This window comes from Xiphophorus couchianus, chromosome 11 (assembly GCF_001444195.1).
Source record: "Xiphophorus couchianus chromosome 11, X_couchianus-1.0, whole genome shotgun sequence".
In the NCBI taxonomy this organism is placed as follows: Eukaryota; Metazoa; Chordata; class Actinopteri; order Cyprinodontiformes; family Poeciliidae; genus Xiphophorus; species Xiphophorus couchianus.
In genome coordinates this window covers 17,888,881-17,916,852 of record NC_040238.1, presented here as the reverse complement: position 1 = coordinate 17,916,852, position 27,972 = coordinate 17,888,881, and the positions used below count along the sequence as shown (strand labels likewise).

The window sequence follows — 27,972 nt, the reverse complement described above, 5'->3', positions numbered from 1 at the left end:
AAAATGTGTTGCTGTAATATAGTACATACGAATAGTTTATCTTATATTTTTACTAAAACCTAATGAGCTTCTTATTGGCATTTTGGTGTTTGTCTTTTAGAGAGAATAATACAAAAGAAAAGTATTTTTAATCGATTTTGCGGCAGTCGCATTAACACTCAGTTTTTCCTCCCAGACTTCAGGTGGCGCTGTCTATACTTATGTCGAAATACGTTGGAATGAGGCGAGCTAAAGCCTATCAGTGTCGCACGTAGCTTTTCATTTTAGATATCGGTCGGCAGTTGGTAAGTAGCACACCTTATACTCGCAATAAATTCATTTATTATTAGAGAAACAAAAGGACGTTTCTGTTTTAGGTCTAACGTGGTGTGAAAATATTAAAATAACACACATGAAAGTTGTGAATACAGTTTCGTCGAGGGTTATAATGGCTAGCTTCCATTAGCTAAGTTAACGGCTAAACATTCTTAGCTTTCTGTCAGCTCGATGTATTATTGTTGAGGAGAACGTAACATTTCAGCTTTATGCTAGCCGCAAGCAAGCTGGGTTTGATTTTTCACCGTTACCAGCGTAAATTCCGTCACCGAGTCGTGGGATATGTTTTAACAGCTGTCCAGAGTCAAAAGCTAAAAATGGAAACGAAGACTGCCCTACCCCCGTCACCATAATGAGAGCTGAAACATAATAAGCCGCCACCATATTGAGCACATTGGTTCCTTTGTAGTATTTTACCTTGGTGATGATAAATAGCTTAAATTAGCTTAAATTAATTACAGTCAGCGACATTTTAAATGCACATAAAACGAGGACTCATCGCTACTTATGTGACTGATGTATAGGACGTTCCAGTACAGATTTGAGTGAAAGTACAGCTGACTGAGTATGCAATTCCTTGCGTTGGACATGCGAAATAACTGGGAGTTGGAATGTTTCCTAAAATGCTTTAGTCCCTTGGACCCATAATCTAATTGGAAGCATGTGTCTTGGAGATTTTGCAACATGTTGTTGACTATCGTTAAAAGTAGTCCAGTAAAATACACGTCTGTATTTTGAAAACATGGATTTGACTGCATCCTGAATGGTTAGGTGTCTTTTTATGCTTTTTATATGTACTCTTATTTTATTTTAGTTATTTTTTATTCATTATTCTTTTATGTGACTCGAACTTTGAGTCTACAATAATATCTATCTATTGCTTTTGATAAATTAAGGCATGGTAAATATTTACTCTTAAATTTTATTTGGTATTTAAATGTAAACAATTTATTTAAAATATTGCATCTACAAAGAACTGTATTCTTTTAAATGATGCAAAATTATGCAGATAAAAAAAACATTTGAAGTTTGTTTTCAAGTTGAAAAGCATGGGATATTTTATAAGTCCTGGTTTTACATTGAAACTATAATGTTCAAAATATCGTTCTTTTCTTTCTAAAGTAATAATTAATTGGAAAAAATGGTCAGTTTTATAATTTGCCTTTTCAGTTGTTAAATGTCAGTTTATTTACTTGTGAAATGCTTTTTAGAAATCAAACATGTTTTTGTCGAACTAAAATTTTACAGACAAGGCCCAGTTATGTTGCTAACAATAGTAATTAAAAAAATTAACAAATTATGTCTTTGGTATGTTTATGCTATCAAAAAAATTCTATAACTCACCACTTTTAAAGCAGATTCAATGTTTTTGAGGGGAAGGTGCATTCAGTAGCAGAATCCCCAGTCTAGTCCTTGAGACAAATCAGACTGGGTATTGTAGTAGTACAACTGATAAGAGATGAGACAGGAACTTTGAACAAAGGTTGTTACAATAGTTTTGAAAATGAATAAGTTACCTAGGTAGTATTAGTTCCTTGTTTATGGTCTTAATTTTTTTTCAGTGGTTGTCTTTAACAATGGTTAGCCATAAAGCTTATTAAATCTGTTATCTGATTGTTTATCTAAGATTTAGGGTGAATATTCTAATCTGCTTGCAGCCAAGGCAATAAGAACCATTGTTCAGCTTCAGTTCAGTTAAAATAGTCTGTATTTCTTTTTAGGGCTTGGCTTTTCCTGTAATGAAAGACACAACCCCTCTGATTACCAGCAGAAGCCAAAAATTCAATTATCTCAATTTTCAATGAACATTATTGTTACGTTAGCTAACATTATCTATTCTCTATCAGTTAAGTAAATTATAACGTTAACTGACTCAGGTTATTTTTTTGGTTTATTTATTTTTAAATGTTAATATAAACATTAACATTAAAAAATTAAATAAATATCTTTATGTACAAATTAATATAAAGACATTAATTAATATCAAAAGTGTTAAATTAAATTCACTGGAACTTGCAGATACCCAGCAGTAAAGGTATTCAGTTTGTACTCTTGATTGATTTTTTTCTGAATATTTAACCTTTGGCAGACTACTCATTTCAAAACACTGACAATAATAAAAAAAACTAATTGACTCGTACTTTTTTTTTTTTAACGGAAATGTTACAATTACTGTTATTGATTGATAATTCAAACTTAAAATCTAAGAGATTCTTTGTGAGAGAAGAGCCTCATTCAGTAAAGGTCTGCAGTTGTCCAGTAGTATAATCTTTTAAATTTTTTTTATTCACCATCAGTTCATAGGTTATACACTCTCTTCCAAAGATGGTGCGAACACATTATGGACCACCACGCTTGAAGTCCAGGTAACCTCTTTCAAATGATGTTGCTTTTTTTGTTTTCCTTTTGGGTATTTTGTTATTTGTTATCGATTAATATTCTTAAATTGAAAGGATTTAAAGTACTTGTTGAAAACCACCTTTTTATTTCTTGTTCTCTGTCAGACCCTATGAAGATTCTCATCGACACAATGAAGGAAGTTACAACCCAAACTCTAAGAGTCGACGAGACGACCAGGGATATCCTAACAAGTCCCCTCCTAGCTGGCGAGAATCCAGAGGCAGAGGACGAGGCAGACCAGCACCAGTGGGCAGAAGGGTTCCTGAAATGGGACCTCAACGGGAGCCACGATTTAGTCACTGGAGGTCTCACAGTCAGGATTCCTTTCAATCCCACCCTCATAAAATGGACCAACATCATAGCCATCGCAGGCAGTCTCCATTGCGGCTGAATCGTACTCCTCAGCATCGCTCATCCCCTCACAGCCCTGCGCACATACATCAGAGTCAAAGGGGTCCACCTTTTCACGGCCATCCTTCAGGTCACAGGTCACCTTCCCCAAGACATTTTCGTAGCCACCCAGCTGACAGGAGACCAGGATCTGTGCCTCCCTATCGAGGATCTTTTAGGGGATCCAGAAGACAGTCAGTTTTTTCTCCTCGAGATCCTCATCCAAGAGAAAGAGCCTATGAACAGTCAGGTCATGGCATGAAGCGTTGGAATGAACCTGGATCGTTCTCTCATCTGCACAATGGAGAGCATCGGCCCTCTGGGCCACAGAGGAGCCCCAGAGAGGTGCCAGGGAGAGGCTCATGTACAGAGAGGTACAAGCACGAAGCACCACCCCAAGCTGGGTAAAATTATATCAGGAGGAGGCTTGAGGTTGGCCACTTCTCCAAGTCACAGAAGTTGTAATGATGAGCTCTGCCCTGCTCCCGATTGTATTAATTACATGGGATTAAATTGGGTCTGATGTAAATGGGATTTAAGAGGAGCATTACTTCTGTAATTGGTCTCTGAAAGTGTACCGCCCCCCTACCTGTTTCATTCTGTCATGGCTTCAGAGAGGCCTACCTTTAAAGATAAAAGTTAAACCTTCCGCGTCCCACTTAAAATGGCAATGGATCTGTCATTATAATGATTTTTCTATTGTTTGATGGATGTGCAGGTGGTCAACTCAACATGATTCCAGGAGGCAACGTGGTCCTGTGGAGAGGCAAGGCAGCAGATCCCACAGTCGAGAGAGGGCACAAGATGCCCCTCACCCGCCCGCCTTCAGAGCCCCCCCATGGAAAAGCGGCCCTCCACCACCATCATCACACTACAGGAACCTTCCTGAGAGGAATGTTTCAGGACCCCGCAAGAGGAGAATATCAAATATCAGCATGCCCTCTTCAGGCCCTGAACCGTATTATGGCAACCCGAAGTACCCTAGGAGAGAGAGACCCCAGCTGATGAGTATTCCCAGGCCATTTGGTGGCCCACCATTCTCCTTTAGGGGTAGAAGTTACTTGACCAGGGGCCGGGGGTTCAGAGCAGCATCTCTCATGAGGCTGAGAATTCCTCCAACTATAAGACCAAGGCCTCGTTTTGGTGATATTGCTGCACAGGGCCATGCCAGCTCTGTTCTTGCCATCAGGAAGAGACGTTTCCAGATGAAGGATGATCCCTTAAAAGACGAGGAACCGAGGAGGTTGAAACCACAACAGTCTCCACCAGAAGAGGATGACAAAGCCAGCAAATCTTCAGGAGACTCTGACACAGGAAAAGAACAGGTGGAATCACGCCGGTCGTTGAGCAAACACAGGTATGGTATTCTCCTTGTAGCACTGTTCGCAGGGGCTTGATGATGATGATGATTAAGAGGTCAAGAAAGAATGTGTGAAAAGGGTGCCAGCAGTGGAAAGTGGAGATGTCATGAGCTAAATTTGCAGCAGCCAAAGCCACCATTACAGGAGGCAAAGCCACCATTATTCTGAAATGACACCCTAAACTGCGTGCTACATACGTCTCAAAATACCTACCTCTGAAGTTGGATGAAGAGAAGGTTTATTCTCCAATTACAAACCGCATTGTTAAAGCTGGCTTGTCAGTCCTAACAAATGTAAAGTAACCCCATGAAGAGGAGAAATTGGGAATCCTCTCTGAGCCTAAAGCCTGAAAAAGCCTCTCTGCCTGCTGTGGAAAATTCTTCAGTCTCATTAAAGAGCCCAAACTTGCATAACTCCATTTGTGCTTGGCAAAGAGAGGACTCAGGATGATGTAACCATGACCCAAACTATCTTCAACAGCTTTTAAGTTACTGGGAGTCAATCAGCCATAAATGAAGGTTTGAATAAGAGATGCATCAACATTGCTTGCTGTGCTCAGCCAGCAACTGTTCATGGCTTCTAGACACTAATCTTGAAAAAACTGGCATGCTCGAAAAACAAATTCCCAAGAGTGAGGATCAGTCTGCAATTAGTACTATAAGTTGAAATGTGCCCATTGCCAAGAGACAGCAAGCCATTTTAAAAGATTGCAAGAAATGTTTGGAAAAATCCCATAATATGCATGCCAGTATAAGAGATTCCCAACAAGAAAAAAATGCATTCTTAATCATGAACCAGTTGTGCATGGAATATGCAACAAATGCTTATGCTTAAGTGTAAAATAATTAACATGGCAAAGCAAAACTTCTTTAAAAAATTGTTGACTTCTGGAATTATAGTCATATATTGTCCTCTTGAAGGAACCAAATCTCTATTTAAAGAAGTGGAAATACAAGGAATGGGAAGAATTGCCCAAGAAGGATCAGTAACTCAGCCCCTATTAATAAAGCTTTACATCAGCTGATGTGTGGAAGCTTGATGTTTAGCCATCAGTACCATTCAGAATTCATACAGTGAAGGGGAATCACAGAACCTACCATTTGGACTACATACGTTATGTTTAAGATGGAGGGCTCTGCTTCTTCTGAGTCACAAGAATTTTTACCAGGATTTGGTCTTGCTCCATATTTTCAGAAGTTCTTCAAATATTAACCATTTTGGAGGTGGATTTTTCAACTCAGATGTTTCGAGATGCATTATTTCAACTACCCAGAGATGAACATAAAACATACTCAAAGGAGAACTTACGTGGCAAAACTTCAATGGACTGTGGATAATCGACTGGACAAATATGAGAAAACCCAAAAGAAAGTCTGATGTATTTTAATTTGAGACATGGAGATAGACATGGGGACCATTTAACCGCACCACCATGTTGTATTTTTTTCAGAGATTTCATATTGGTCGGCTTTTTCCATTATTCTGTACTCCACTTCTTATGTGACCTAAATCTGTTCAAACAGAACCTATCATCAAGCCAGATGGAAATCAATCCATTTACTTGCCGTCTAATCCAACCAAGATATAATCACCTGCAGCACTAAAGCCCAAGATACTCCTATATAGTACATGACTGTTCTACAAAAGTGAGCTTTCCAGAAGAGGATGAAGAGCTCTAACAAGAGTATTAATGAACAGCTTATTCCGAAGAGGAATACATTTTTTGAAAGGCTCATTTGTGTGTCTTGCAAAGTCTTCAGTGAACTGCCTTAAGATTCTGACTCGGAAGAAGAAAATCAAGCTTTCCCCATCTCCCTCAGATTGCAGAAGTCTTCAAGACAAAATCATTTAGACAAGAAACATCTTTTAAAAGCCCCTGGAATAATAATCATTACTGGAGAAAACAGAAACGTCAAGGATTGGCTGATAAATTCATCTGAAGTTCAGTGTCCAAACACCCATGCTGTGATTCAAAAAAGGAAGATAGAAGACTTGATATGATGCAATCCAATCTTAGCGTCCCACCTGGATTTGACTACTCTAACAATTGATGAATAAATGGAGACAACTCAGATTGGTTCAGGTTACAAAAATAGGAGTAAAGAAGCATGGACATTCCTGGGTTTTTGTAAGTACCTAAGTAATGTGTGGCTCTATGATAGGGGTATTCAATTGTGGTCTTGAGCTGGGGTCCTGCAGCTTCTAGACATGTCCCTTGCCCAACAGACTTGAATCAAAAGGCTTAAACACCTCAGTGTGCAGTCAAGTTCTCCAGAGTCCTGCTGATTACCTGATAATTGGAATCAGGTGTGTTAAATCTAAAAGTTGCTAGACACTGAACCTCAAGGACTCGAGTTGAATACCCCTGCTCTATAATAATATCTGTCTTCAAAACAGTTCTATGCTTTTCTAATTAATTGTGCTTTACCTCTAAAATCTGGTCAGGGTAGTATATATTTTTTCCACTTGATTTTTTTTTTAAAGGCCAATAATGTTATTGCTTGTGTCAATTGTCAAAGCTAAAAGTCGACTGTTGTTGGTCCTCCCCAGATCTTCTCCAATAGAGAAACGTGATCTTGTTGTTTTGTCCCACTGGCCTCCGGGACCAAGCTCGTCCAAAGACGGCTCGCCTCCAAAAGGTCAGAGCCCAAAGTCGAGAACAGGTATGTGGTTTCCATCTGTGGTCCGGAGTATTATAAAAACCACATTTCAATCAACAGGGTTAACATGATTTACTTGATTTTTTTTTTTACACTTTAAATTTTGAGGTATAAACACTTTTTCTTTAAACTCTAGACCGCAGTTCGGATGGGGAAAGCACATCGCATAGACGCCTCTCAATCGATTCCAGATCACCTGAAGACAGAAAACACGAATACGTGGATAAAAGAGTGTTTAGGTACCATAAATATTACATTACACAAAAACTTAATTGTCTGAAATTTGGATTTGAAGTGACAGACCAACACAAAGTAGCACAAATACTTTGCCTTTTTATGAATTTAAATCTTAACAGTGTGTAATAAGTTTAGCAATACAATTGCACTAATCATCTAATTAATAAAACATCTACCTGTTTGTAATTTCATCTCAGTATAAATCCAGCTATTTGTTAAAGAAAATGAGAGAACAATGAGTATCATGAAGACCAAGGAACACAGCAGGTCAGGGCTAAAGTTGTGCAGAAGGTGGCCCAGCTGGAAACTAGACTTTTCACCTACTTTGATCGTCTGGAAAATGTGAACTTTAGTCAAAGAAGCAACTGGAACTTTGCAGGGATCCAGAGTTTAGATGGGGAAAATTTGTAGACTCACCCACTTGAATTGTTTTTTGTTATTTTGACCTTTATGAAAGAAGCACAACAAGAATACATGTATTGGAGACAAGTCGAACATGAAAGAAGGTGCTCTGGTCAAGGTTAAACTCTTTAGCATATGTGGAAAACTGCTTCATGCTTGAAAACAAACCTTGTCTGTCCAAACTTCAGCTATTTTACTAAGAAGGGTAAACAGAAAGTTCAGTTTAGATTTAGAAAGCTGGTAAAGGCAGACCTGGAGAACTTGAAGCTGTAATTGGACTAAGAGAGCTCTAAATACATGCTCACCACATACATCTCAGGTCCATTTAAAAAAAAAATATGAAGTCATGTATTTTTTTCCCCTTCTCAGATGTGCTCTACTTTGTGTTGATATGCTCACAAATAATGCAACAATAATTATTTTATGTCATTGCAACTAAATACTAATGCTGCATTTTAATATCCGATCATTATTTATTTTTCCAGACCTGATAATGTGATGCATGACAGACCTGAAAGGCCGTCTTTCAGGAGACCAGGACCAATACAAGTAAGCGAATAAAGGCTGAAACTGACAGTTTTTACATATTTTAGCTTGACTGGGTAAGGTTTTTTTTTAAGCCCTTCTGGGCTTAAAAATGGCCAGGGCAGCAAATGAATAAACACCAAAAAGGAAAAAAATCAGACAGGATCCAAAGTTGCAGAGCACATCATTTTTAAATTTATTATACATTAAAAAAAAAAAATTACTTTGTGAAAGCCAAAGGATTCCCCCTCCTCAACCAACAGTGTTGAGGGTGTGCTTCCATGGCAACATGATCAGGAGACCTGAAAAAGATAGTGATGAGCAAAACATCATAAAGTTAATTTAATAAACTAATCATCAAGATTTAAACCTTTCCTCAACACAAATTAAAAGAAATACATTTATAAATTTAATTTTGGTCATAGAAATCACAAGAAATACATCACTTGTTAGTGAGGTGGTGAATGCCTCACAATAATAATGGTTGAATTTAGCCATGTAAGGCATTCTGTAAATGTATATGCTCACCTTCTGCTATTACAGCGGCCGAGAATTCCTGGTGGTTCAAGGAATATGGGCCCAGACATGTCGGAAAATATCAGAAGACCTCTGATGGTATGTGGAACTCTTGACTGTTTACAGATCTTTGACTTCCTGTTTAAATATCCAGAAAGGTCATAAATCTCCTCAACTAATAATTGAATTTCTTTAAAAGGAAACTTTAGTGCCGCGTCCTTTTCCGAATCAGAGACCAGTGTTCAGAAAAAGCTACAGCATCGTGTCTAAATACCGCAACATGAGGGTGATGCGTCAGCGTGCGCCTTACAGTAGAGGACCCAACCAGCAACGCTAGCGACAAACTGGTGCGTTATACAAATTTCAATGCACTTTGGTATTAAAATGTTTTTATATTTTGTGTTTAGATAAGAAATATCTAGCAAGTAAATCCCTAATAATTGCATTCAGATAAACTGTATTCTGCTTTTTTTATATATATATATAGGCACCAAATTGTGATTGTGGAGCTTAGAAACACTGAAATCTCCAGTACAGAACTGCTCTATCAAGGTGGACTGCAAAAACCTGTACAGCTTCACCTCATACCCAACCAGCTTGTTGTGAAATTGTTCCTTCTAAGATGTTGTCCCTGATGTTTCATTCGCTTCATTTAACTACTGCTGTACTCAGTTTTAGAACGTTTCTGTTACCTATTTTATATATATATATATGTGTATATGTATGCTCGCTCTCTCTCTCTCTCTCTCTCTCTCTCTCTCTCTCTCTCTCTCTCTCTCTCTCTCTCTCTCTGTCTCTCTCTCTCTCTCTACATGTGTATATATATTTTTTTTTTATGGTTTGGGAACGTTTGCTTTAAAAGTCCTTGTAAGTCCTGGTTTTACTTCAAATGTGCTAGTTTTTTTTTTGTTTACAAGCAGCATTCAAACATTTACTTTGATATGTGACTTTATAAACTTGTACTGATCTTGTCAGATTCCCTCTAAATAAAACTAGAAATGTAACAGTTTTTTTTCACAAATCTGTTCGATATGGACTTGATAGATCAGTATTACTTTGTTTACAAAATAAAATAAAGCTCAAAGTGGGCATTATTCACTCTTTCCTGTCTGAATAGCATGTCTTATGTTTTTTTTAAAAAGTGAAATTTGTGACCATTCAATCTAATTTTACTTATAAAGTTTCCATTCACATCAAATATTGTTCAGGACACCTTCATAAACAGATCCCATTTCTGTACAATACTTTTTCAGACTAACATCGGAGTTATTGGCCAGTATTTAAAGTCATATCTGTGGCAGGAATCTAACTACGCCTCATCCTGATCTCAACATCTGTAACTGAAGAAAGATCTCAGCATATATCCAGGTGTTCTATGAGGATTTTGAGAGAACATTAGTAAACGGACAGCATCATAAAGAACACTGCAATCCATGAAATAGTGAAGAAATTTCAAACAATTAGGTTTAAGACATTTTACCTCATAATGTGCCAGTGTTTGTTAATTCATTGCATCCAAACCCAATAAAATCAAAATCTGTTTATGTGGTGACAAAATGAAAAAGTTACAGTTTAGCTAATATGAATTCATAGTTTCACAAGACGCTGTCATGTAAGGTTGCTCACATTGGGTGATGCAATTGACCTAACTTTTATGAGATGGTGAAGTGCAGCCTGAAGTGATTCCACTCCGTTTCCATATCATTTTAAGTACATTAAAATAAAAATTGGGGTGTTTTTATTCTTATTTCATAGAGTTTTGAAAGAAGAACATTGTCAATGGGTGATGCCAATACAGCTCTAGAAAAAAAGAGTCCATTGCACTGAATCTCATTGAAAACCTGGTTATTCCACCAAATATTGATTTCTGAACTCTTCCTGAGTTAAAACATTAGTATTGTTGTTTCTAAATGAATATGAACTTGTTCTCTTTGCATTATTTGAGGTCTGATAGCACTGCGTCTTTTTTGTTATTTTGACCGTTTCTCATTTTCTGCAAATAAAAACTAAATTTTTGCTTGGAATTTTGGAGACATGTTGTTAGTAGTTCATAGAATAACAGAACAATGCTCATTTCACATGCTTTTTGCATTTCCCTGAAAAATAGAACTGCAGTTTCAGTACATTCTAAACCACATAACAAAATAGCCTCTGAAAATTTTTAGGGGAAAAATTAGTGTCAGGATCTCTAGAATAAAATCTAATCATCACTGTTGATACTTTCTTCTCTTTGGATCAGTCTCTCAGTCTGTGGGAGCCATTGCCCCCAACGCCACCCATCCCCTTCTTCCCCCTATCCCATATTTGTTGTCCTGCTCTAAACTTAGCTGTGACAGAACCACTCCTCATCACAACATGCATTGGAGTACAAAAGATTGGATCATGTTTCCTCAGATGCTGCTGTACATCAGTCGTGACGCAGTAAAAATAAGGTGAGTGTGTGCTCAGGGTTCTTCATTGCTCTCACTGACTGTTTAGCTCAATTAATTTGAAATTCATGTCTGTGTTAAAGCCGACGTTTGTTACTCATCTGTTCAGCCTTGTGGTATGAGGAACAGCTGCTTCTACAGTCACACCGGCATTTAGATTCTACTACTCTGATGAACAAATGGTCCCAAATGGAGTTGTTTACCCTTTAGTGGACTGGGAAGAATTTCTGCTTCCAAGAAACATCAAACTTGACGTGAGACTGCACTGATTTCTGCATGTTTTTTCTCTGCTCACTCGCTCTCACCTGTCATTTGGAGATGTAGTCCAGCCATGCTTTTTTTCTGCTTGTGCTCAACTGTGATATGATGGGCAGCTATAACTCAGCGCTCATTCCTGGTAAGCCATGCAACTATGTACTGTGAAAAATTTTAAATACTTTCTCTCTTTCTCTTCAAGGAGAGTTTTATTATTTGTCCTCTGTTCCTCTCAAAGACACAGAGGAGTTTGATTCCATTGTATGGTCGAGTCTGAACGAGCGAAGTGCTCCTGCTGCAGATGAGACGCTACAGTCAGAGCTCCATTCTCTGGGAAGTATAAAATTAAGACAAGTGTTTGCGTTGTGCTGCAGCGCCTCTCTCAAAACTTGGAGCCCTGTTTGAAAAGTGTGTCTGGTGTGTTTGTGTTCCCCCTGTCCTTGGGATAAATTTAGCTTTCCTGAGCCACCTCATACACACACAGACATGTATTGCAGCTGAAGATATCTACTTTTGCTCCTTACTTGTGACAAAGGCATTTACTCCCCCAGTAACAGATGAGTTCTGTCACAGAAATTAGTAACTTGACCAGAATCAAAATCCTCTTCAGCGATTTTATTGAAGACAAACTGGAACAATGTATCTTCAGTTTGGATTAAGTAATTATTGGTTGTCTTAAAGTGGTGTGAGAGGCTTTTAAAAAAATCACTCTGAGCACAATCTCAGACATAAAATCCAACCTTTACTTTGAGTGCAATTGTTAGGTAAGGGAAAAATCAGACATTAAGGATTGTTTTAAACAAGACTACTACACTTATTTGCACCTCTGCTGGTAATACTGGTGTTACTCTTTTGTAAAATTTTAACATAGATATGTTTGTGACGGTAGGAAGGAAGAAGCTTTCTCCTGTTATACCTCCCAAAATACGTTGGCATTTACTGGTTTTAGTACCTTTTTCTTTACTTCTATTATAGTGATATGTGTTTCTTTAAAGATGCTGTCATACTGTTTCTCATCTTCCTGTGTGTCGGTGTGCTGAAAAAATGCATGACATGACAATAAATTGATTGTGTCCAAGTTGTTTGCACTGCAGGGCCATAATTACCCAGTTGATAGTAATCAGCAGCTATATTTTATTGTAATTAAAAACACAAATGAATTCATTTTGAATTCTTTCCCTTTTTGCTGCTCAGCAATAAATTAATAAAAATATCATTGGATGTTTGTGGGCCTGCTTATTATGACATTAAATGAAAGCAAGAAAACATGGCTAATGAAAGTGGTAATTATTATTGAATCAGCTTAAGCATCCTGCATGCTGACGTGAGTGAAGAACCTGAGTAGCGTCAGATGTTTTGTATAGTTCAGTCGCAGTTAGGTGGATCTTGTTGCAGCATGCTCTATTGTCTTTCACATTTTGAAGAGTGGCTGAGAAAAAATGTTTCTGCATTGGATACGTATCTGTTTCCATTACATAGATGCTATGGGAACTGATAGTGGAGCCAACAATTGTGATTTAGTTAAATCCTTGCTTTCAATACAAAGTGCTTGCAGCAACAAGCACTTTGTATTGCCTTTTTGCTGAAAATGTGCTATATAAATAAAATTACCTTTTACCTACCTTTACCTTCATAGAGTATGATTCCAGCTGAAAGCAAGTATTCGCAGTAAAGGATTTTTTAAATTTTATTTTCAGACTTCCTGTGGTATCAACTGTCTATTTTGAAGCATATTACACAGTCAGATGGGCAAATAATCATGGAAGCTGTTGTATGTGGCAGAAAACTCAAACTGGACTTTATTTACAGGTAACGTTTATGATTGAGAAGGAAAGAAGAGAAAACCAAAGTGAAGGAATGAATTCTTCAGCAAATGAAGAGAGCACTCAGGAAACAAGTCAGAATTGTTCCCCCCTTCAAGTGAGTCTTAATGGGAAACTGATTATTGATAACTGGTGACACAGACTGGAAAATTAGGTGTAATTTTAATTTGACATTTTCTGTCCCGTAGGCTGCAGCCAAGAATATGTCAAAGGAGTCTTTCTCCTCGCTGCTGCCGAAGGCTCTCTCTGCTGTGCTAAATGCAGCAGTGCCCCCAACCCTCAACTCAGATCCCCGACCAAGAAGCCCAGAGAAAAATATCAAGCCAAATGTAGAACAGCTGCAGGCCGAGTTAAAAGACCTCAGGGACCAGTTTGAACAGATGAAGAGTCGACACAAGTAGGACTCAACAATTTTTACAGGCATTTTGGCAATTTAACCTCTTCAATTTACTTTGATGCAAATGTTACCTTAACAGTTAGCAGTAAGCTTAAGTAATGCACTGTATTTCTTAGATAGTTACATATATTTATTGTCAAGTGCTCAGAACAACATACATTTTAAACTTTTTTGAAATTCATTTAAAAAAACCCCATTTGTTTCAGCAAAGAAATTAAGCTGCTGATGAATGAGCTTGATGAGGAGAAGAGGATTCGCTTAACTTTACAGGTAGAAGTACATTTAGTCTGTAAATAGTTTCTTTAATGAAACTGAGATTAGGTTTGAAGTAATAGCATCTGATATCTGTTACTGTGTCTTTCTTTGATTAAGATGGAAATCCAGCGGATGAAGAAGCACATGTCGAAATGAACAAGAAGGTCTGGATCAAGGGCAAGGGTTTCTGTTGTTACATATGCTTTATGTAACTTTTTAAAGAAACTGAACATGAAAATGATCTTTTTCATGCTTTTTTAAAAGGAAAATGGACAGTTTATTATTAAAAGTATCTGTGAGGTGGTTGATTCACTCAAGTCTCAGTGAGGCAGTTGAACAAGATTACAAAGGGCCTATAAAACACTGAGTCATTGCTGAAATGTCTCAATCCAGTCCCAGGAATCTAGGTGGTGTCCAAATAAAGGCTTTTAAAAATTGATTGGAATCATAATCCCTGGCTAAAGTCAACTCCCAGATTGCTTCATGGCTATGTTTTGACCAGCTGAAACTGGATCGAAATATGTTACAACCAAAATATTATCAAGTCATATTAAACCAGAGAATAAACATGCTAGTGTTAGCCTAACATTTTACCAAACTGGGAGCAAGGCATAACTTTAATGAAGACAGTAGGCAAACTAATTTTAAATGTAAGCACCTTTTAGGTGGGAAGCGGTAAGAAGACTGAAGTAGCTTTTCATGCTAGTTAACTCTATGTTGGATTTGCATAGTGAGGCTGTCCTCCAGAAATTTCTGTCTGGAAAAAAAAATATGTTACTCAAGAAAATGGCAGAAAGTGCCACTAAAGTGGGACACAAAAGCTGCTGGATTTTTATGCACACGTACAATTTTGATTTTCTTTACCTGAGTGTATATTTGGCACAAAATTTCCCAAATTTTGTGCCCACTTTAAATATTTCTTTGTTTTTTCACACTGATTCTCATCCTACAAACTGAGTTTTTGGGTTGAGCCTGACAGACATATTGGGGAGAATCTCAATGCAGAGAGATTTTACAATATAAGCAGTGACAATCCAATTTTAGGGAAAAGATTTCATCCTACAATATGTCAATACTCACCTCCTGTGAGTGGGATTTATCAGAGGGGCAACATCCAAAATTTAAGAGTAGAAAGGATGGAATGGCCAGGCCACTTGTGGACAAAGTTGGGTAGAGTACCCACACACTGTACTTGAGTAAGGAGTAGCACTACTTCGACATATTTTTACTCAAGTAAAAGTAAAAGGTTTACTCAAGTAGTGAGTAATTAATCATACCGTGATATGTGATTCAATCAGATTACACAAACACATTGGTTGACCTGTGTATCAAATACTGGCTGAAAAATTCAATACCCTCCCACAGCAGTGTGTGATCAAACTGGTGACTAGGCTAAAGAGGGTTATGCATGGTTTTCCTTTTTTTTATTGTTACAAGATAAAAATAATTCAGGAAACACACATTTCCTAGTTATCAGTCAATGTTTGATCTGAAATGGCTCAAATTGGTTTTGGGGACAAAAAGTCTTGATTAGGACTTTCATTCCAGGAAGTATTCAAGTTTGGGCACATTTATCTGAAGCAAGTTGCATGATACATTTGTCTTTTGGTCTGAACCTGAGCAGTTTATTTCTTTCTTTGCTAATGTAACCAATGTTGTGATGTGAGGAAGGTGCTTATTATATTTTTGTTTGTAGCAAGAACAAATAAATGTGTTCATTCAAACACAGAATTTTTTTTTTTGCCATCATAAGATGAAACAGAGAAAGTTCTGAAGTTAAACCAGTATTGATGGAGAAGAAGCTGGACTGAAATAGTCTTTCTGATGCGCTACCAGCAGCTTATCTGTCCATCAGTGTCAGTCAGTGGCATCCTAATACAAAGTTATAATCCTGGTGAAGTTATCAAAGGCGAAGAAACATTTAGTTAATATAAAATATAATAAAAAAATATAAATAAAACTCAGAGGCCAGATATTTTTAGTGAGAAAATAAAAATGTATTTAGTTTGACTTTTTAAAAGTGAAACATAAACGTAGTCCAGTTTTTCTTTATATAAAATATTTATACACACCCTATACAACTATGTACCAATTTTTTCTTTGAAACAAATATACAGTTTTCAGAATATGTCACATTTCATTTTTTTTTTTTTTTTTTTTAGAAAACTTGACTGACCAAGTGGTGCCTTTTCATTTGGGATCCTTATTAATTTTCCAACCAGTCCTAAAGAAACTGAGGACCCAGAGGACTCTTCCTCATGAAAGTTCTTTATTGAGCGTTCAGCCTGATTTCAGGACGGGGTTTCTTCACATGGAATAGGCCTGAATGTGAACTCTTTCTTATTAACAAGAAGAATGTCGTAACGACAAAGAGGCCTGCAAGATAATAGAAAAAAGAGAAAAGAATCTGCTGTGAATTTGGAGACAAACGTAAAACATACTTTTTTTTGAACGGACACAGTTAAAATGATGTAAAATCTGTAAATGTTGCCTACTTCTTTTTGCGATCCAGGGGTGTGAAACGGATTCTCAGGACCCGAAGCTTGCGTTTGGAATTACACCCCATTCCAGCGTAGTATTTGAGAGAGACATTTTTCACTGACTGAATGTTTCTATCAAACATAGCAAGCATTGTGATCTCTGTGTCCTTCATGAACTGTATTGCTTTACTGGTTAAAAAGAAAGAAAGAAACACACAGACATATGAAGTTATGGAGGAATACTTGATTTTTGGGCAGCACTGGGATTATGAAAAAAGAGGTCTTACTGTTCAATGATTGCCACTGTCTCATTGACACTGTCATTGATTTTAATTTCCATGTATCCCTTCTGTGCCTTCTGATTCCAAATCATCACATCTACTCTGTAGTTTGTCACTGAAAGAGCAGAACATATTTATGCAAAATTATTTCAAAAACTAAATTACTTTTTTTGTTGACATTTTGCTGTAGTACTCATGTCAAGGTTTATTTATTATGGACAACATCTGTGGAGAGTGGAAACATACAATGCTGCTGTCAGAAAAGCAGTAATCAAGAAAAGTTTGTTTAGTTTGTTTTTCTGTTCTATGTTGTGGAAAATGCAAAAAAAACTACATTTGTTGCAGAAAATCCATACATCTTTTTGTGATTGTCGTTTTGCTGCTTTCAGCAATGTGCAGGAACATTAAAATGCCTTTCTGCTGTTGATGACAGTCTTTGTGCTACCACTAGGTGGGGACATAAACAAAATCATGCAGAATCAAATCAGATTTTTTATAAGAGGGTGCATCTCAGTAAATTAGAATGCATTTGAAAAATCTAATGTTTATCATTCCTCACAGAGTGATGTATTTAAAATGCTTATTTATTCCCAGTTTGATGGTTGTGGCTTAAAGAAAATCAAAATTTTGTTTCTTAGAAAATGTGTATCTGATGTAAAATAGTCACAAGAATTTGAGTACAAAACTGGTATAGCATGGTCTTTGTACATGGATATGGAAAACTGCTGAATTGAGGATTGCCCAGCAAACATTTAATGTAACCCTCCACAGTAAAGGTAGGTCACCAAGGGTCGTTGCTAAAGAAATTGCTTACAGAATTAAGTATACCGGCTTGACAACGTAGCTTGGTAAAAATCAGACCTTTGGTTTGTCAGAGGGTCTGGACCCTCAAATATTAAGAACCAATTACTTGTTGGAGGAGTGGGCTAAGGAAAAGAATGACTGGACTCTTACTCAGTGATCCAGAGTCATTTTTTTACTTGAAGGCAAAGTTTGCATTTCATTTGTAAAACTATTCCAGAGTCTGGGAGTGGAGCTGAGAAGCACAAACTTCAAGCTGGTTCAGGTTCTTTGTGAGGTTTCCACAGTCAGCGAGAATTTGTGGAGCCATATCTCCTGATATTGATTAATCAGTGAATCAATACCAGCTCAGCCATTTACCAAGTGATTTTAGAGCATGCCACACTTCCGTCTGCTGAGATGCTGATTTGAGAAAAGGGATTCTTTTTATTAGCTGTAACTTGATAATGTAAACGAACTCAAATAAACATAAATATACCTCTCTCTATTAAATATGATTATCAATTTTTGCTAAAACAAGCATTTTTCTGTGATATTCTAATGTACTGAGATGCACCCTTTTCATGTATATATGATAAAGCATTGTTTTCCATAACTCTAGTTATTCTGCTAAATACTAAAATTACTTACAGCAATATGGAGAGTCTGAATTTGTGTTAAAGTAGTACTTTGTTTGGCTCAGTCGATTGAGGACATCCTTCCACCGTATAACATCGTAGCCTGATTTGAGTACAAACATATGCATCAGTCTAAATGTTAGGCAAGGTGTACATACACTGTTATGTATCAGTACAGCAGTAGAAGAACATAGGTAGTAAGTTAATCAATAAAACCACCAACCAAAGACAGGACAACCAGCTTCACCAAAGCGGTCACAGCTCATGCATCTTCCATCCAGAAAATCTTCATAGGAGGAACAGGGGAATGCTGGACTGGGGCATGCCTCATTTATAGTGTCCATGAAAAGCAACACAGACCTCTGGTGGTCACATTTGAAGTAGCCACCTGCTGTTTAAGGGTTAATGAATGGAAATATTGTCATTTTAAAATGACAGCTCACTGTACAGCAGCACATGTTGGCTAGTCCCTCAAACCTTACGTGATAGCACAGTCTTTGGACAGCCAGGCTGGTCAGTTCCTCCATTAGCATAGAAATCAATGTGGCCCAATGGTGCCCTGAAGCCCAGAACTGAAAACCAATAGGACATATAACACATATAAACATCACTATAAAGATACATTTGAAAAAAAACATCAATTAAGATTTTAAAGCAACTATTAAACCGGCTGACAATCAATGTCTGTGTGCAGCGCGTCGACGAACTGAGCGTCTGTCGGGTCCAGACGCATTTCTGGAGGTTTGCCAGTGAACGTAGGTCCGGCAGGATCAAGAGCTGCAAAGATCACATCAGTACAAAGCAGACAGAAAATAGTGTAGAGGTCAGTAGATGTTTAAATTGATGGGAGAAGTAAATGTACAAACTATGTACAGTATATTTCACCAAAACAGGCTGTACCATTGTCGTACAGGTTCTTCTTCAGAAACACATGCATACTATGAAGCTATCTGTCAGGACTTCAGTCTAAAGGCTTGAAATTCTGAAAAAAGTGCATTAAAGATTACCTACAGAAGGGAATTTACCTATCTCATTCATTTAGTTGTTAAAACTCAGTTGTTGCAACTAAGATTGCAACCAGATTGTTTGCAGGTTTTGCTTTCACTTCATCTTGGCTCGTGTTTATCTCACCCTGAATCAAAGTGGCATAAAATCATGTAGTAACATGTAAAACGTACCTGTTATTCTTCCGATTGAACTGTTCAGATTTGCTCCCACAAAACCGGAAATGTGGGCTCCAAGACTTACTCCAATCATGTGAATCGCACTTAAAGAAGTGCCGTGCTCCTGAAACAGAGTTTTTAGAAAAGTTCCACAAAACTGTCAAGGATGTTGTTCTCTCCGGGCACAGCGGATTTGGTTACAGAGGATCAGAGACACTTTGTACCTGCATCATTTTAATGAAAGCTGTGAGGTTGTCTGCCACTTTGTATGTCTTCTCAACCACCTTAAAATAATTAACATTAGTAGCTCCATAGTTCCAGTCCACTACCACAACATTCATGTCTTGCCTGGCCAACAGCCACTTTGTGAAGTTGCTCAACCACAACGGGGGAGATCCTGTGGGCCGATAGCCATGGATGATGAAGGTGGTGGGGTTGGACATGTTAAACTCGGGATGCTCTGCCAAGTTGGTGTGGGACAGGACCACACCACACCTGTCATTGTCCCTAGTGTAAAGCAGCAGCCTGATTCTGAGGCTTGTGCCGATGATGGCATGAGATAAGTCTAGATCTGTGAATTCCTCACATCTTTGGGTTGGGGATCCTAGTAAAAACAAATAAGCAAAAAAAAGAAGATAAGTTATTATTTCAGGACATTGTGATATGTTCGATTTCATACATCAGCTAAGTAGTAGCTACGTAGTAACTCCACATTGTGGTGGCACCATCATAGATTGTTTTTTAGCAGAGTCCGGGAAGCTGGTTAGAAATGTTGGATGCTACAGATTTGACTAGAGGTACTTTTTCAGCAGCAAAACAAGATAATCATATAATGGGGATACAAATGCATGTCACAGTTTTCAGATTTTTCATAGTAAAAATTCTGTCATACATCTCTGCTTATTTTTCACATATACTACTTTGTATTGGGTTATAAAGAAATGTCACAGTAAAATACACAAACGTGTGTAGTTGCAATGTGAACAGATGAGAACAACCCAAGAAGTGTGAATATTTTAATTAGAAGTAGCTGTAGGCATCAATACTTCTGCCCTGGATAACAATTCATGTACTGCAACAAAATAACAGCATAAGCCTCAACACACTGACAGAGCAAAGGGCATAAAACTGAAGCCGTGGGAAAGAGCTGACAAAAGATACAGATGCTACTAGAAGTGACTGAAATATTTAGATTAGTGGTTTTCTCGTTGGCCTTTGCAAATGAACTTGCCTCTCCTTACTTGCTGAGACAGAACAAAAGGCAGAACAGTTGGGAACTTTTAGTCACATTGTCAGCTATCTTGCGCAACAGTAGTACGACTCTTTTTTTATGTAATTCCCCGGAAAGTGAGCTGTACAACCACAAACCAAAGCTATTGCAATAAAAAAGGATATTTTTCTCAAGAAATCTCAGTTCCACAGCTATGGTTGGCTTAACTTGTGATACACTTAAGGTCAAAAATCAGCATGCGTGTGGTTTTGTGTTTAAATATCATCCACAGTCAAAGATATGATGCTAAGACTTGTGTTAATCATTTCTGCGTTATGTTGCATACTACCTTTGCATAGTTGAACTGTTATCAGCAGGAAAGGTGTCAGACAAGACCACAGAAACATGTTCAGCTGCAGCAAGTGAAATCTAGAAAGATAAGGACATTGATATTAAAATAATCTGATAAAAACAACTTCAGCATAACTGGGTATTTAATTTATCGTAAAACCACAACTGTTGTGTAAGTGATTGCTTTATCCTCTCAGATAGATACAGAGGGAAGGCAGGAGCTGTCTTTCTTATCTAAGTACTCCTTCATGTAATTAAAGCAAAGACAGGAACATAAAATGTATTACTTATTTACAGTGGAAGTGAAGCTTTGGCAACCTAAGGACAAATAAATCAGTTTAATTAACAGTCTCCACCCACAGTGATCATCGCAGCCAATGACTGAGAAACTGACAGCTTCAGTTTCTCCTGCCTGTATTCCCTGGCTTTTAAAACACTGGTTTTCTCACCAACAACTGACACCACATATTTAGTAACTATTTCTTGATTAATTTCTGATGGGAAGTGTTGTTTCTAAGCCTTACCTTTAGCTGTGGTGTTCTCTGGAGAGATGTGCCAAAGGTCCAGAGGTTCAGAGTGCTGCTCTGTTTTGATCTCCATATATTTGAAAAGCATTTACTCCAGGAAGTGAGAGGTGGAAGAGTAGAGCAATGCTCCCGCCTGGCAACTTGTCTCAGAGATAACCACTCCCCTTTCCTAGGGTTATTATGCTCAAAGGTGAAAAAAATACCTATGAAGTCAGTTTTGGTTTAAACTGGTTCTGTGAGTGGTTTTATAGGTTGTTTGCTTTTAGCTAAAATGATTCGAAGCCACTCAAAGAAAAAAAAACCTAAAATACATTTATAAAACACATTTTATACAAAGCCAAAAATGAAACTGAAAATCACAGGGGCTTTCCAAAAGGCAGGGCTTCAATATACCAATATTATACTGTATTTAATTAATGTAAGAGTTTTCTCATAATTTGCTACATTACTGGCAATTACAGGTTAAACTTGCTTGAAAAACTGAATGACGCCTTTATGGTGTGCCAATCCTTTACTTGTCCTTCAGAAGGAATGTGGGGCAGCAAAAATGATTCACTCATGAATGGCACATTTGGTAATGTACTACTTCTGTACCCACCTACGTTCAAAACCTAACACGTAATGTAAAAATAACATGTAAAAAGTAGCATTAAAACATTATTTCCAACATGTGTTGTGGTGCTAGTATTTGTAGTTTCCCTGCTTTACAAATCCTTTAAGGATTCCTGTTTTTCTTGAAAATCTCCCTTAGGAGATCCCCTAGACTGTGATTGTTTTTAAGCACACATCCCACTTCTTTGAAATAGGTTAGTTCCAAGACAGATCGTATACTTACACAGATATTTTAGTGATTGTGATGGAGTATTTCTGCAATGAGTTCTGGATATAAGACAAGCTCATAAGAAGGAATGGAAATATCAGTCAGTCACGACAGAGGATATGGAAATCCTCTCTGATGAATTAATTTATGAGGAGGTCCCAGAGGGACGTGGTAGCAACATCAGACATGCCAAAACACCAGCTACCAGTTGAAAGACTTGTCATTATAAATTGCAAGACCATGCAAACAAAGATGTGCTCCAGCTGAATTGATATAACTCTACACCAAATATGGATTTAAGACATCTTGGAACTTTATTATATCAACAATACACTGAAAGCCTTCATGGAGAGCTCAATGAGACCATGGATAAATGCAGATGTTCAATGAAACTGGGGCCGATTTATCAGCGCACCCCAACCAGCTGTTCAAAAGAAGATAGAACCCACTAATATCAAGACTAGAAAGTTCTATGATAGAGACAAAAGGTTTCACCCAAACTCCAGAATCATAAAACAGCAGAAGGAGGAGGTCCAAAAACGAGTGAGTGCATCAGGTTGATGAACTGCTGCATGAATGTCTTAGGAAGGAGAAATCCAGAGTGTAAGAAAAAGAAGTATTAGGGACTTTAGCATGCAACTCTACATTGTGTGCAACACTGAAAGATTGACAAAGTGTTGAGTAGTGCTACAAATTGTTGAAAGAGTCCTGGGGATGAACGCTGAGTGTGAGAACTTGGCAGGTAGGCAAAGCATAATATGTATGCAATGATCAACTAGTTAGTACAGGAATATCTGTGTTGAATATAAGGTGGAGGTCCCCCACAGTCAAAGTGTAAGATGTTGCCATAATGGGTGGAGAATGACGGAGGTAAGACCCCGTGGGACTTGTAGAGCCAGAAGTCTGTAAACTGGAGCTTGTATTTGTAGACAAAGTAGGAAAAAAGGGTGGATGTAATCTCAAGGAACATTAAAAGCTTGAGAAATTCCAAGAGCTGAAACATGAATGAGGTTATAGAGGTTATTGAAAAGGCAACAGTGTAAACAGTGTTTATTGAAGGACTCAGAACTTTGATCCCTAAAAAGGGAAAATAGCTTCATTAGAAACCGGAGGCAATCTCTGAGACCTCTGTCCAAAAAAACACAATCATTGGAACAGCTCAAAAACTCTGCAACATCCTCAAGCTCCAGGTCTGTAGAGGACCCAACCTTGTAACTAAGCCAACCTGGATAAGGTGAATGGAGAAAAATAAAAAAATCTAAAAACACCTGACAGGTTTGTTGAATAATTGCTGTTGTATTTAGTTTCACCCATCTGTGCTCTGACCAGCTAGAATATGTGTTCAACATCATTTGAAGAGTTAACCTACCATCACACTCAGTACTTTGCATGTGGACAAAGAAGTTCAGTTTCAGCCTTATCTGACCAGAGCACCTCATCATATTATGCATGAATTATTGCTACTGGTTGGTGAGACTGAACATTGTTTTATTGCTTTAAATTTCTCTGCACCTTAATTTACAACTTTACTGATGTGTCTCTTATGAAAAACATTTGCATTAAACTGAGACTATAATAAAAAGGGGACTTTGGAAGGCAAATACTGTCATATTCAATAAATTACAAAGGTTCATTTATCACAGTAACTCAATTCACCAAGTAAAACATGTTGTTATTGAATATAATATTAATTTCACTTCACAATTATGCATTTTTGCTTTGACCCTTAAATGTGGAATAGATTCCAAGACTATGACTTTTGCAAGGAATGCATTACACAGCTATTAAAATGTCTTAAACAGCTAGTACAAAGTGACACTACACACACAGAAAAAACATTTCTGTCAAAGGAAGACAGATATGTATTGATTGCAAACACACTCTAGATTTCCGAATGCCTTCAGCAGAGTGGCATGAACTTTGCTCACCCAGTTCTCTCGTCATCGGGGTCAGGCAGACTGATGGGATGTAAACTTAAAAAGACGCACAGGCTCAGAAATCTCCCATGTTGACTAGTCAGACCGGCAGAGAGGAGCAGCAGGCGAATTCACAGCGGAAGATCGGCAATGGCTAGAAGGAGACGAGGCCGAAGCAGCAACAACAACCAGCACAGAGAGACTCCACAGAACCGTAGAGGAGGAGGAGGCCCACGCAAGGTAGATTTAGTCAAGAAATCAGACAGACCAAACTTTTTTTATGCATGACAACTAAAAATGACCAATGTTCATATGAATAGCTTTTGCTATCAGAGACATAAATATAGACATATGTGTTGCTATTTGACTTGAAATATTACTTTGAATAAAATGCCGTTGCCATAATACATTGTTGTTGTAACTTTAAAGGAATGTAAAACTAATAGATGAAATAAACTGGTGAAGTTATCAATTAAATTTGTCACTTTTTTTGTTGTCAGAAAAGTCCTTGCATGCAAGTATTTTTGTGTTCTATAATATAACATTTGAGGATTTATCTAGCACGTGTAGTTTCAGCGCTGAAACATGTTTAAGCCAATGTTTATACTGACTCTACACCCTGGAGCAGAGGTTGAACCGGAGCAGAGGTTCAAAGTATATCTTACATCACAGTTGATAAAGGTGTAGATATATGAACTTGCTCATAACACGAAGTCCATGCCGGACAGAAACAGGGAGTAGAAATTTGTTGCTTCAGGACAGAGATTGAGGACTGTCCAGGAGCTACTATAAAAGTTTATCTTGACTTTAATTTTTTTAATTTTTTTAATGTCAGCAGTAGAGGCAAATCCTAATCTGTCAATTTGCAGAACCTTTTCTGTCCCTTCACTATGTTTTTTCATAGTAACTGCACCTTATACTCCTTCCTATTCCAGATTGGCTTGCTTGTGACTTAGAAAAATACGTGTTTGGTATGACGTGCAGCAAGATAATTACTATCTAAGACAACGAGCATTTATATCATATTTCATATTATCTCTGTGTCCTCAGGCTCTGCGAGAACCAGCACCGTTTGCAAGACAAACAGGTTATGAGACAGAGATCCCACATGAAAAGCTGACTATTGCTCAAGCACGGAAGGGAACCCCAGGTTAGATTTGTATTTTTGCTGAAAACTGATGTCTTGAAACCAAAATTCAAGCAGCACTTGACGGTGGAAGCAAGAAGTAAGAGAAAGCAACAAATTGTTCAATGCTGTAATTTTATTGATTTACAAATCTACATATGGACTTCAGTATCAGTGGATTCTATCTGTGCTGCAATTTATCACGATATATGATTGTAACAGAAATCATATATCGTATATCATAAACAGAGTGTCTGAAAGTCTTATCTCAGTTTCTGCTCACAATGTGAAAGTTCATGCCTCCATGTTGCTTTTTTGTAGCTATAAATACAGAAAAAAAGAGAGTCTGAAAGTCTTATCTCAGTTTCTGCTCACAATGTGCCTCCATGTTGCTTTTTTGTAGCTCAACGGCCGGTGAGAGTGTATGCTGATGGCATCTTTGATCTCTTCCATTCGGGACATGCTCGGGCCCTGATGCAAGCCAAAAATGTTTTCCCAAATACTTACCTGATAGTTGGAGGTGAAGACTAGAATTTTATTTGGAGGATATAAAATGTACCTCTTAAAGGTTTTTATATTTACAATCTACGCATTTACAATCTAAAACGTAAGGGTATTTTATTGGGATTTTATGTGATAGACTTACACAAAAGAGTGCATAATTGTGAAATGGAAGGAATATTGGACACCTAATTGTAACATAAAAATCTTAATTGTAGGTTTCAGCCACTCAGTTAACACTTTACCAGAATTGCAAATATGAAATTGTCACTCATTGATTCTTGCAACATTAACTTTTTGACTAAAACTCAGTTTGTTAGAATGGAAAGTAATCTGAACAGCGGTTTTCCATGGTATGTTCAGAAGTTTGGATATTGTCAAACACTCCATCGAGTTTTCTAAACATGAACATGTCTACTTCATAATTAGGCTCCTCCTTGTGTTGATCTATCACTTCAAAATCCCAGTAAAATACATCAAAGTTTGCAATAAAAAGGTGAAAGAATGTGAAAAAGTTTAAGGGTTGTGATTACCTTTTGCTGCCTATCACCATAAATCCCAATCTAAATAAATGAAGCTTAGTCAAATTTTCAATGATCAATTTATTTTAACACCAGTTTATATCTTTACAGTTTTAATATAAGACACTAAATGTATTTCTTTTTGTGACTAGTGTGCAGTGATGAACTCACCCACAAGTTGAAAGGCTACACTGTAATGACAGAGGACGAGCGCTACGAAGCACTCAGGCACTGTCGTTACGTTGACGAGGTGGTGAGAGACGCTCCTTGGACACTTACCCCAGAGTTCCTCAAGAAACACAAGGTCAAAGTTTGTGCTGTGGCAGGGAATACTATTATAGTATCAGACAGTTGCACAGAAATACACTAAATCATATCAAATAAAGATATGTGAGCTTAAATAGTCCAAACACTCCCTTCTTCCACTGATAGATTGACTTTGTGGCCCATGATGACATTCCTTACACATCTGCTGGGTCAGAGGACGTTTATAAGGACATCAAAGAAGCAGGTAGAGCTTAACAGAAATCAATAAAATCAGTGCAAGTGGTTACTTTTGTCACTTAACTAAAATACAGGATTTACTAATTCATATCAGGAATGTTTGTGGCCACTCAGAGGACAGAGGGTATCTCCACCTCTGATGTGATCACTCGAATTGTCCGGGACTATGACATCTATGTCCGCCGCAACCTGCAGAGAGGATACACAGCCCGTGAACTCAATGTGGGGTTTATTAAGGTAAAAAAAAAAAAAAGAAGAAATCTTTCACCTTAGATCATATGGCAATACCATAAACAAATGAACACAAATTTTTCTTTCCTGGCAGGAGAATAAGTATCGGCTTCAGAACCAGGTGGATAAGATGAAAGAGACTGTGCGAACGGTGGAGGAAAAGTCAAAGCACTTTGTGAACAGGGTGGAGGAGAAGAGCCAGGACCTGATCCACAAATGGGAGGAGAAGTCACGGGAATTCATTGGCAACTTCCTGGAACTTTTTGGACCAGATAGTACATGGGTAAGTTTTCTGAGTTTTAGGTCAAAAGTCACAAAAAATGTCTGGTGAGAAAATATCTGGTAACAACGCTCCTGCAAAAGATTTAGGCACATTTCTGACTTCTGAGCTAAATTTGGTTTCATTTGAAATTCAGACGCTAAGGAAAGTATGGGGTCTTGAAATAAAGCAGCCGTGTTAGGTTGATTAAAAACATATTTTAATCACAAGGGATTCACACTATCAAGCTCTGCTTATACACAAATGTCCTCTGAAATGCAGATTAATGTCTGTACAAAATACAAAAATGAATTCTGTTTTTTTGTCTTAAAGCGTGCCATCCAGGAGCGCAGTGGCCGCATGCTCCAGGCCCTGTCACCCTACTCCTCACCGCGCGGCTCGCCCAGCAGCAGTCCGACCAGAAGACGTTCAGTTTCACCTGACTCACTCCCGCCCGCTGCCTCTCCTCCTTCCTCCCCATCTTACCCCAAAAAGAGGAACCGCTCTTCTATCAAAGCGGCCTCTGGATATTAGTTATTATTCCGGGACATACTGTGTCTCAAATGTGGCATGTGTACAGATTGAGTCCCTTAATTTATTATTAGCGTGCTAAATTGCAAGCGAGATATCATATTGTACATAATAAAAAAATCCAAACCAAAATGCTATTTTTTGCTTACTTGGATCTATTTGCCTTTT

General features: G+C 37.8%; 4 protein-coding genes across 8 annotated transcripts; 3 read left to right on the top strand and 1 right to left on the bottom strand.

Annotated features, from left to right (window-relative positions):
- Positions 1–179: 179 nt before the first annotated feature.
- LOC114153371 (serine/arginine repetitive matrix protein 1) lies at positions 180–9,539 on the top strand. The gene is made up of 10 exons (XM_028031889.1): positions 180–284; positions 2,613–2,681; positions 2,820–3,479; positions 3,824–4,462; positions 7,017–7,129; positions 7,263–7,365; positions 8,251–8,314; positions 8,834–8,905; positions 9,006–9,153; positions 9,294–9,539. Exons 2-9 carry the CDS (start codon positions 2,641–2,643, stop codon positions 9,141–9,143), a joined length of 1,830 nt encoding a protein of 609 aa, XP_027887690.1. The 5' UTR covers positions 180–284; positions 2,613–2,640; the 3' UTR covers positions 9,144–9,153; positions 9,294–9,539.
- A 1,555-nt stretch (positions 9,540–11,094) lies between these two features.
- LOC114153376 (SH3 domain-containing kinase-binding protein 1) lies at positions 11,095–16,108 on the top strand. 4 transcript variants are annotated; one of them, XM_028031896.1, is made up of 7 exons: positions 11,095–11,238; positions 11,544–11,632; positions 11,729–11,823; positions 13,300–13,410; positions 13,502–13,710; positions 13,917–13,980; positions 14,083–16,108. In XM_028031896.1, exons 2-7 carry the CDS (start codon positions 11,599–11,601, stop codon positions 14,119–14,121), a joined length of 552 nt encoding a protein of 183 aa, XP_027887697.1. In that variant the 5' UTR covers positions 11,095–11,238; positions 11,544–11,598; the 3' UTR covers positions 14,122–16,108. The 4 variants fall into 4 exon arrangements, with proteins under 4 accessions (XP_027887697.1, XP_027887696.1, XP_027887699.1 ...); XM_028031895.1 differs by having other exon boundaries at positions 11,097–11,238; positions 11,345–11,632; XM_028031898.1 differs by lacking the exons at positions 11,544–11,632; positions 11,729–11,823 and adding an exon at positions 11,345–11,489 and having other exon boundaries at positions 11,107–11,238.
- Positions 16,109–16,212: 104 nt separating this feature from the next.
- On the bottom strand, positions 16,213–21,547 carry LOC114153372 (lipase member H-like). Of its 2 annotated transcripts, none has more exons than XM_028031890.1 (11): positions 21,393–21,547; positions 20,867–20,946; positions 19,532–19,911; positions 19,323–19,431; positions 18,820–18,921; positions 18,627–18,716; positions 18,368–18,535; positions 18,158–18,247; positions 16,733–16,841; positions 16,461–16,634; positions 16,213–16,341 (listed from the first exon to the last, which is right to left on the bottom strand). In XM_028031890.1, the coding sequence occupies exons 2-11, from the start codon at positions 20,922–20,924 to the stop codon at positions 16,257–16,259; spliced, it is 1,365 nt and encodes a 454-aa protein (XP_027887691.1). In that variant the 5' UTR covers positions 20,925–20,946; positions 21,393–21,547; the 3' UTR covers positions 16,213–16,256. The 2 variants fall into 2 exon arrangements, with proteins under 2 accessions (XP_027887691.1, XP_027887692.1); XM_028031891.1 differs by having other exon boundaries at positions 18,368–18,532.
- A 2,631-nt stretch (positions 21,548–24,178) lies between these two features.
- Positions 24,179–27,936, top strand: LOC114153374 (choline-phosphate cytidylyltransferase B-like). Its single transcript, XM_028031893.1, has 8 exons — positions 24,179–24,371; positions 25,182–25,281; positions 25,661–25,777; positions 26,432–26,583; positions 26,712–26,790; positions 26,878–27,020; positions 27,109–27,297; positions 27,607–27,936. The coding sequence occupies exons 1-8, from the start codon at positions 24,282–24,284 to the stop codon at positions 27,805–27,807; spliced, it is 1,071 nt and encodes a 356-aa protein (XP_027887694.1). The 5' UTR covers positions 24,179–24,281; the 3' UTR covers positions 27,808–27,936.
- The last annotated feature ends 36 nt before the right edge of the window (positions 27,937–27,972 follow it).

Bases quoted from the DNA above. Each gene is read 5' to 3' on its own strand.
- LOC114153372 (XM_028031890.1), bottom strand. From the start codon at position 20,924: ATGTTTCTGTGGTCTTGTCTGACACCTTTCCTGCTGATAACAGTTCAA. The intron at 19,432-19,531 runs GTACAAAGTGTC...ACTCTGTTTCAG, and splicing joins CTTTCATTAAAATGATGCAG to GAGCACGGCACTTCTTTAAG. The intron at 18,717-18,819 runs GTCAGCCGGTTT...ATTGGTTTTCAG, and splicing joins GCTGCACACAGACATTGATT to TTCTGGGCTTCAGGGCACCA.
- LOC114153374 (XM_028031893.1), top strand. From the start codon at position 24,282: ATGGCTAGAAGGAGACGAGGCCGAAGCAGCAACAACAACCAGCACAGA. The intron at 26,584-26,711 runs GTCAAAGTTTGT...TTCCACTGATAG, and splicing joins AGTTCCTCAAGAAACACAAG to ATTGACTTTGTGGCCCATGA. The intron at 26,791-26,877 runs GTAGAGCTTAAC...AATTCATATCAG, and splicing joins TAAGGACATCAAAGAAGCAG to GAATGTTTGTGGCCACTCAG.
- LOC114153371 (XM_028031889.1), top strand. From the start codon at position 2,641: ATGGTGCGAACACATTATGGACCACCACGCTTGAAGTCCAG. The intron at 7,366-8,250 runs GTACCATAAATA...TTATTTTTCCAG, and splicing joins GTGGATAAAAGAGTGTTTAG to ACCTGATAATGTGATGCATG. The intron at 8,315-8,833 runs GTAAGCGAATAA...CTGCTATTACAG, and splicing joins GGAGACCAGGACCAATACAA to CGGCCGAGAATTCCTGGTGG.
- LOC114153376 (XM_028031896.1), top strand. From the start codon at position 11,599: ATGATGGGCAGCTATAACTCAGCGCTCATTCCTG. The intron at 13,711-13,916 runs GTAGGACTCAAC...CATTTGTTTCAG, and splicing joins CAGATGAAGAGTCGACACAA to CAAAGAAATTAAGCTGCTGA. The intron at 13,981-14,082 runs GTAGAAGTACAT...TCTTTGATTAAG, and splicing joins GGATTCGCTTAACTTTACAG to ATGGAAATCCAGCGGATGAA.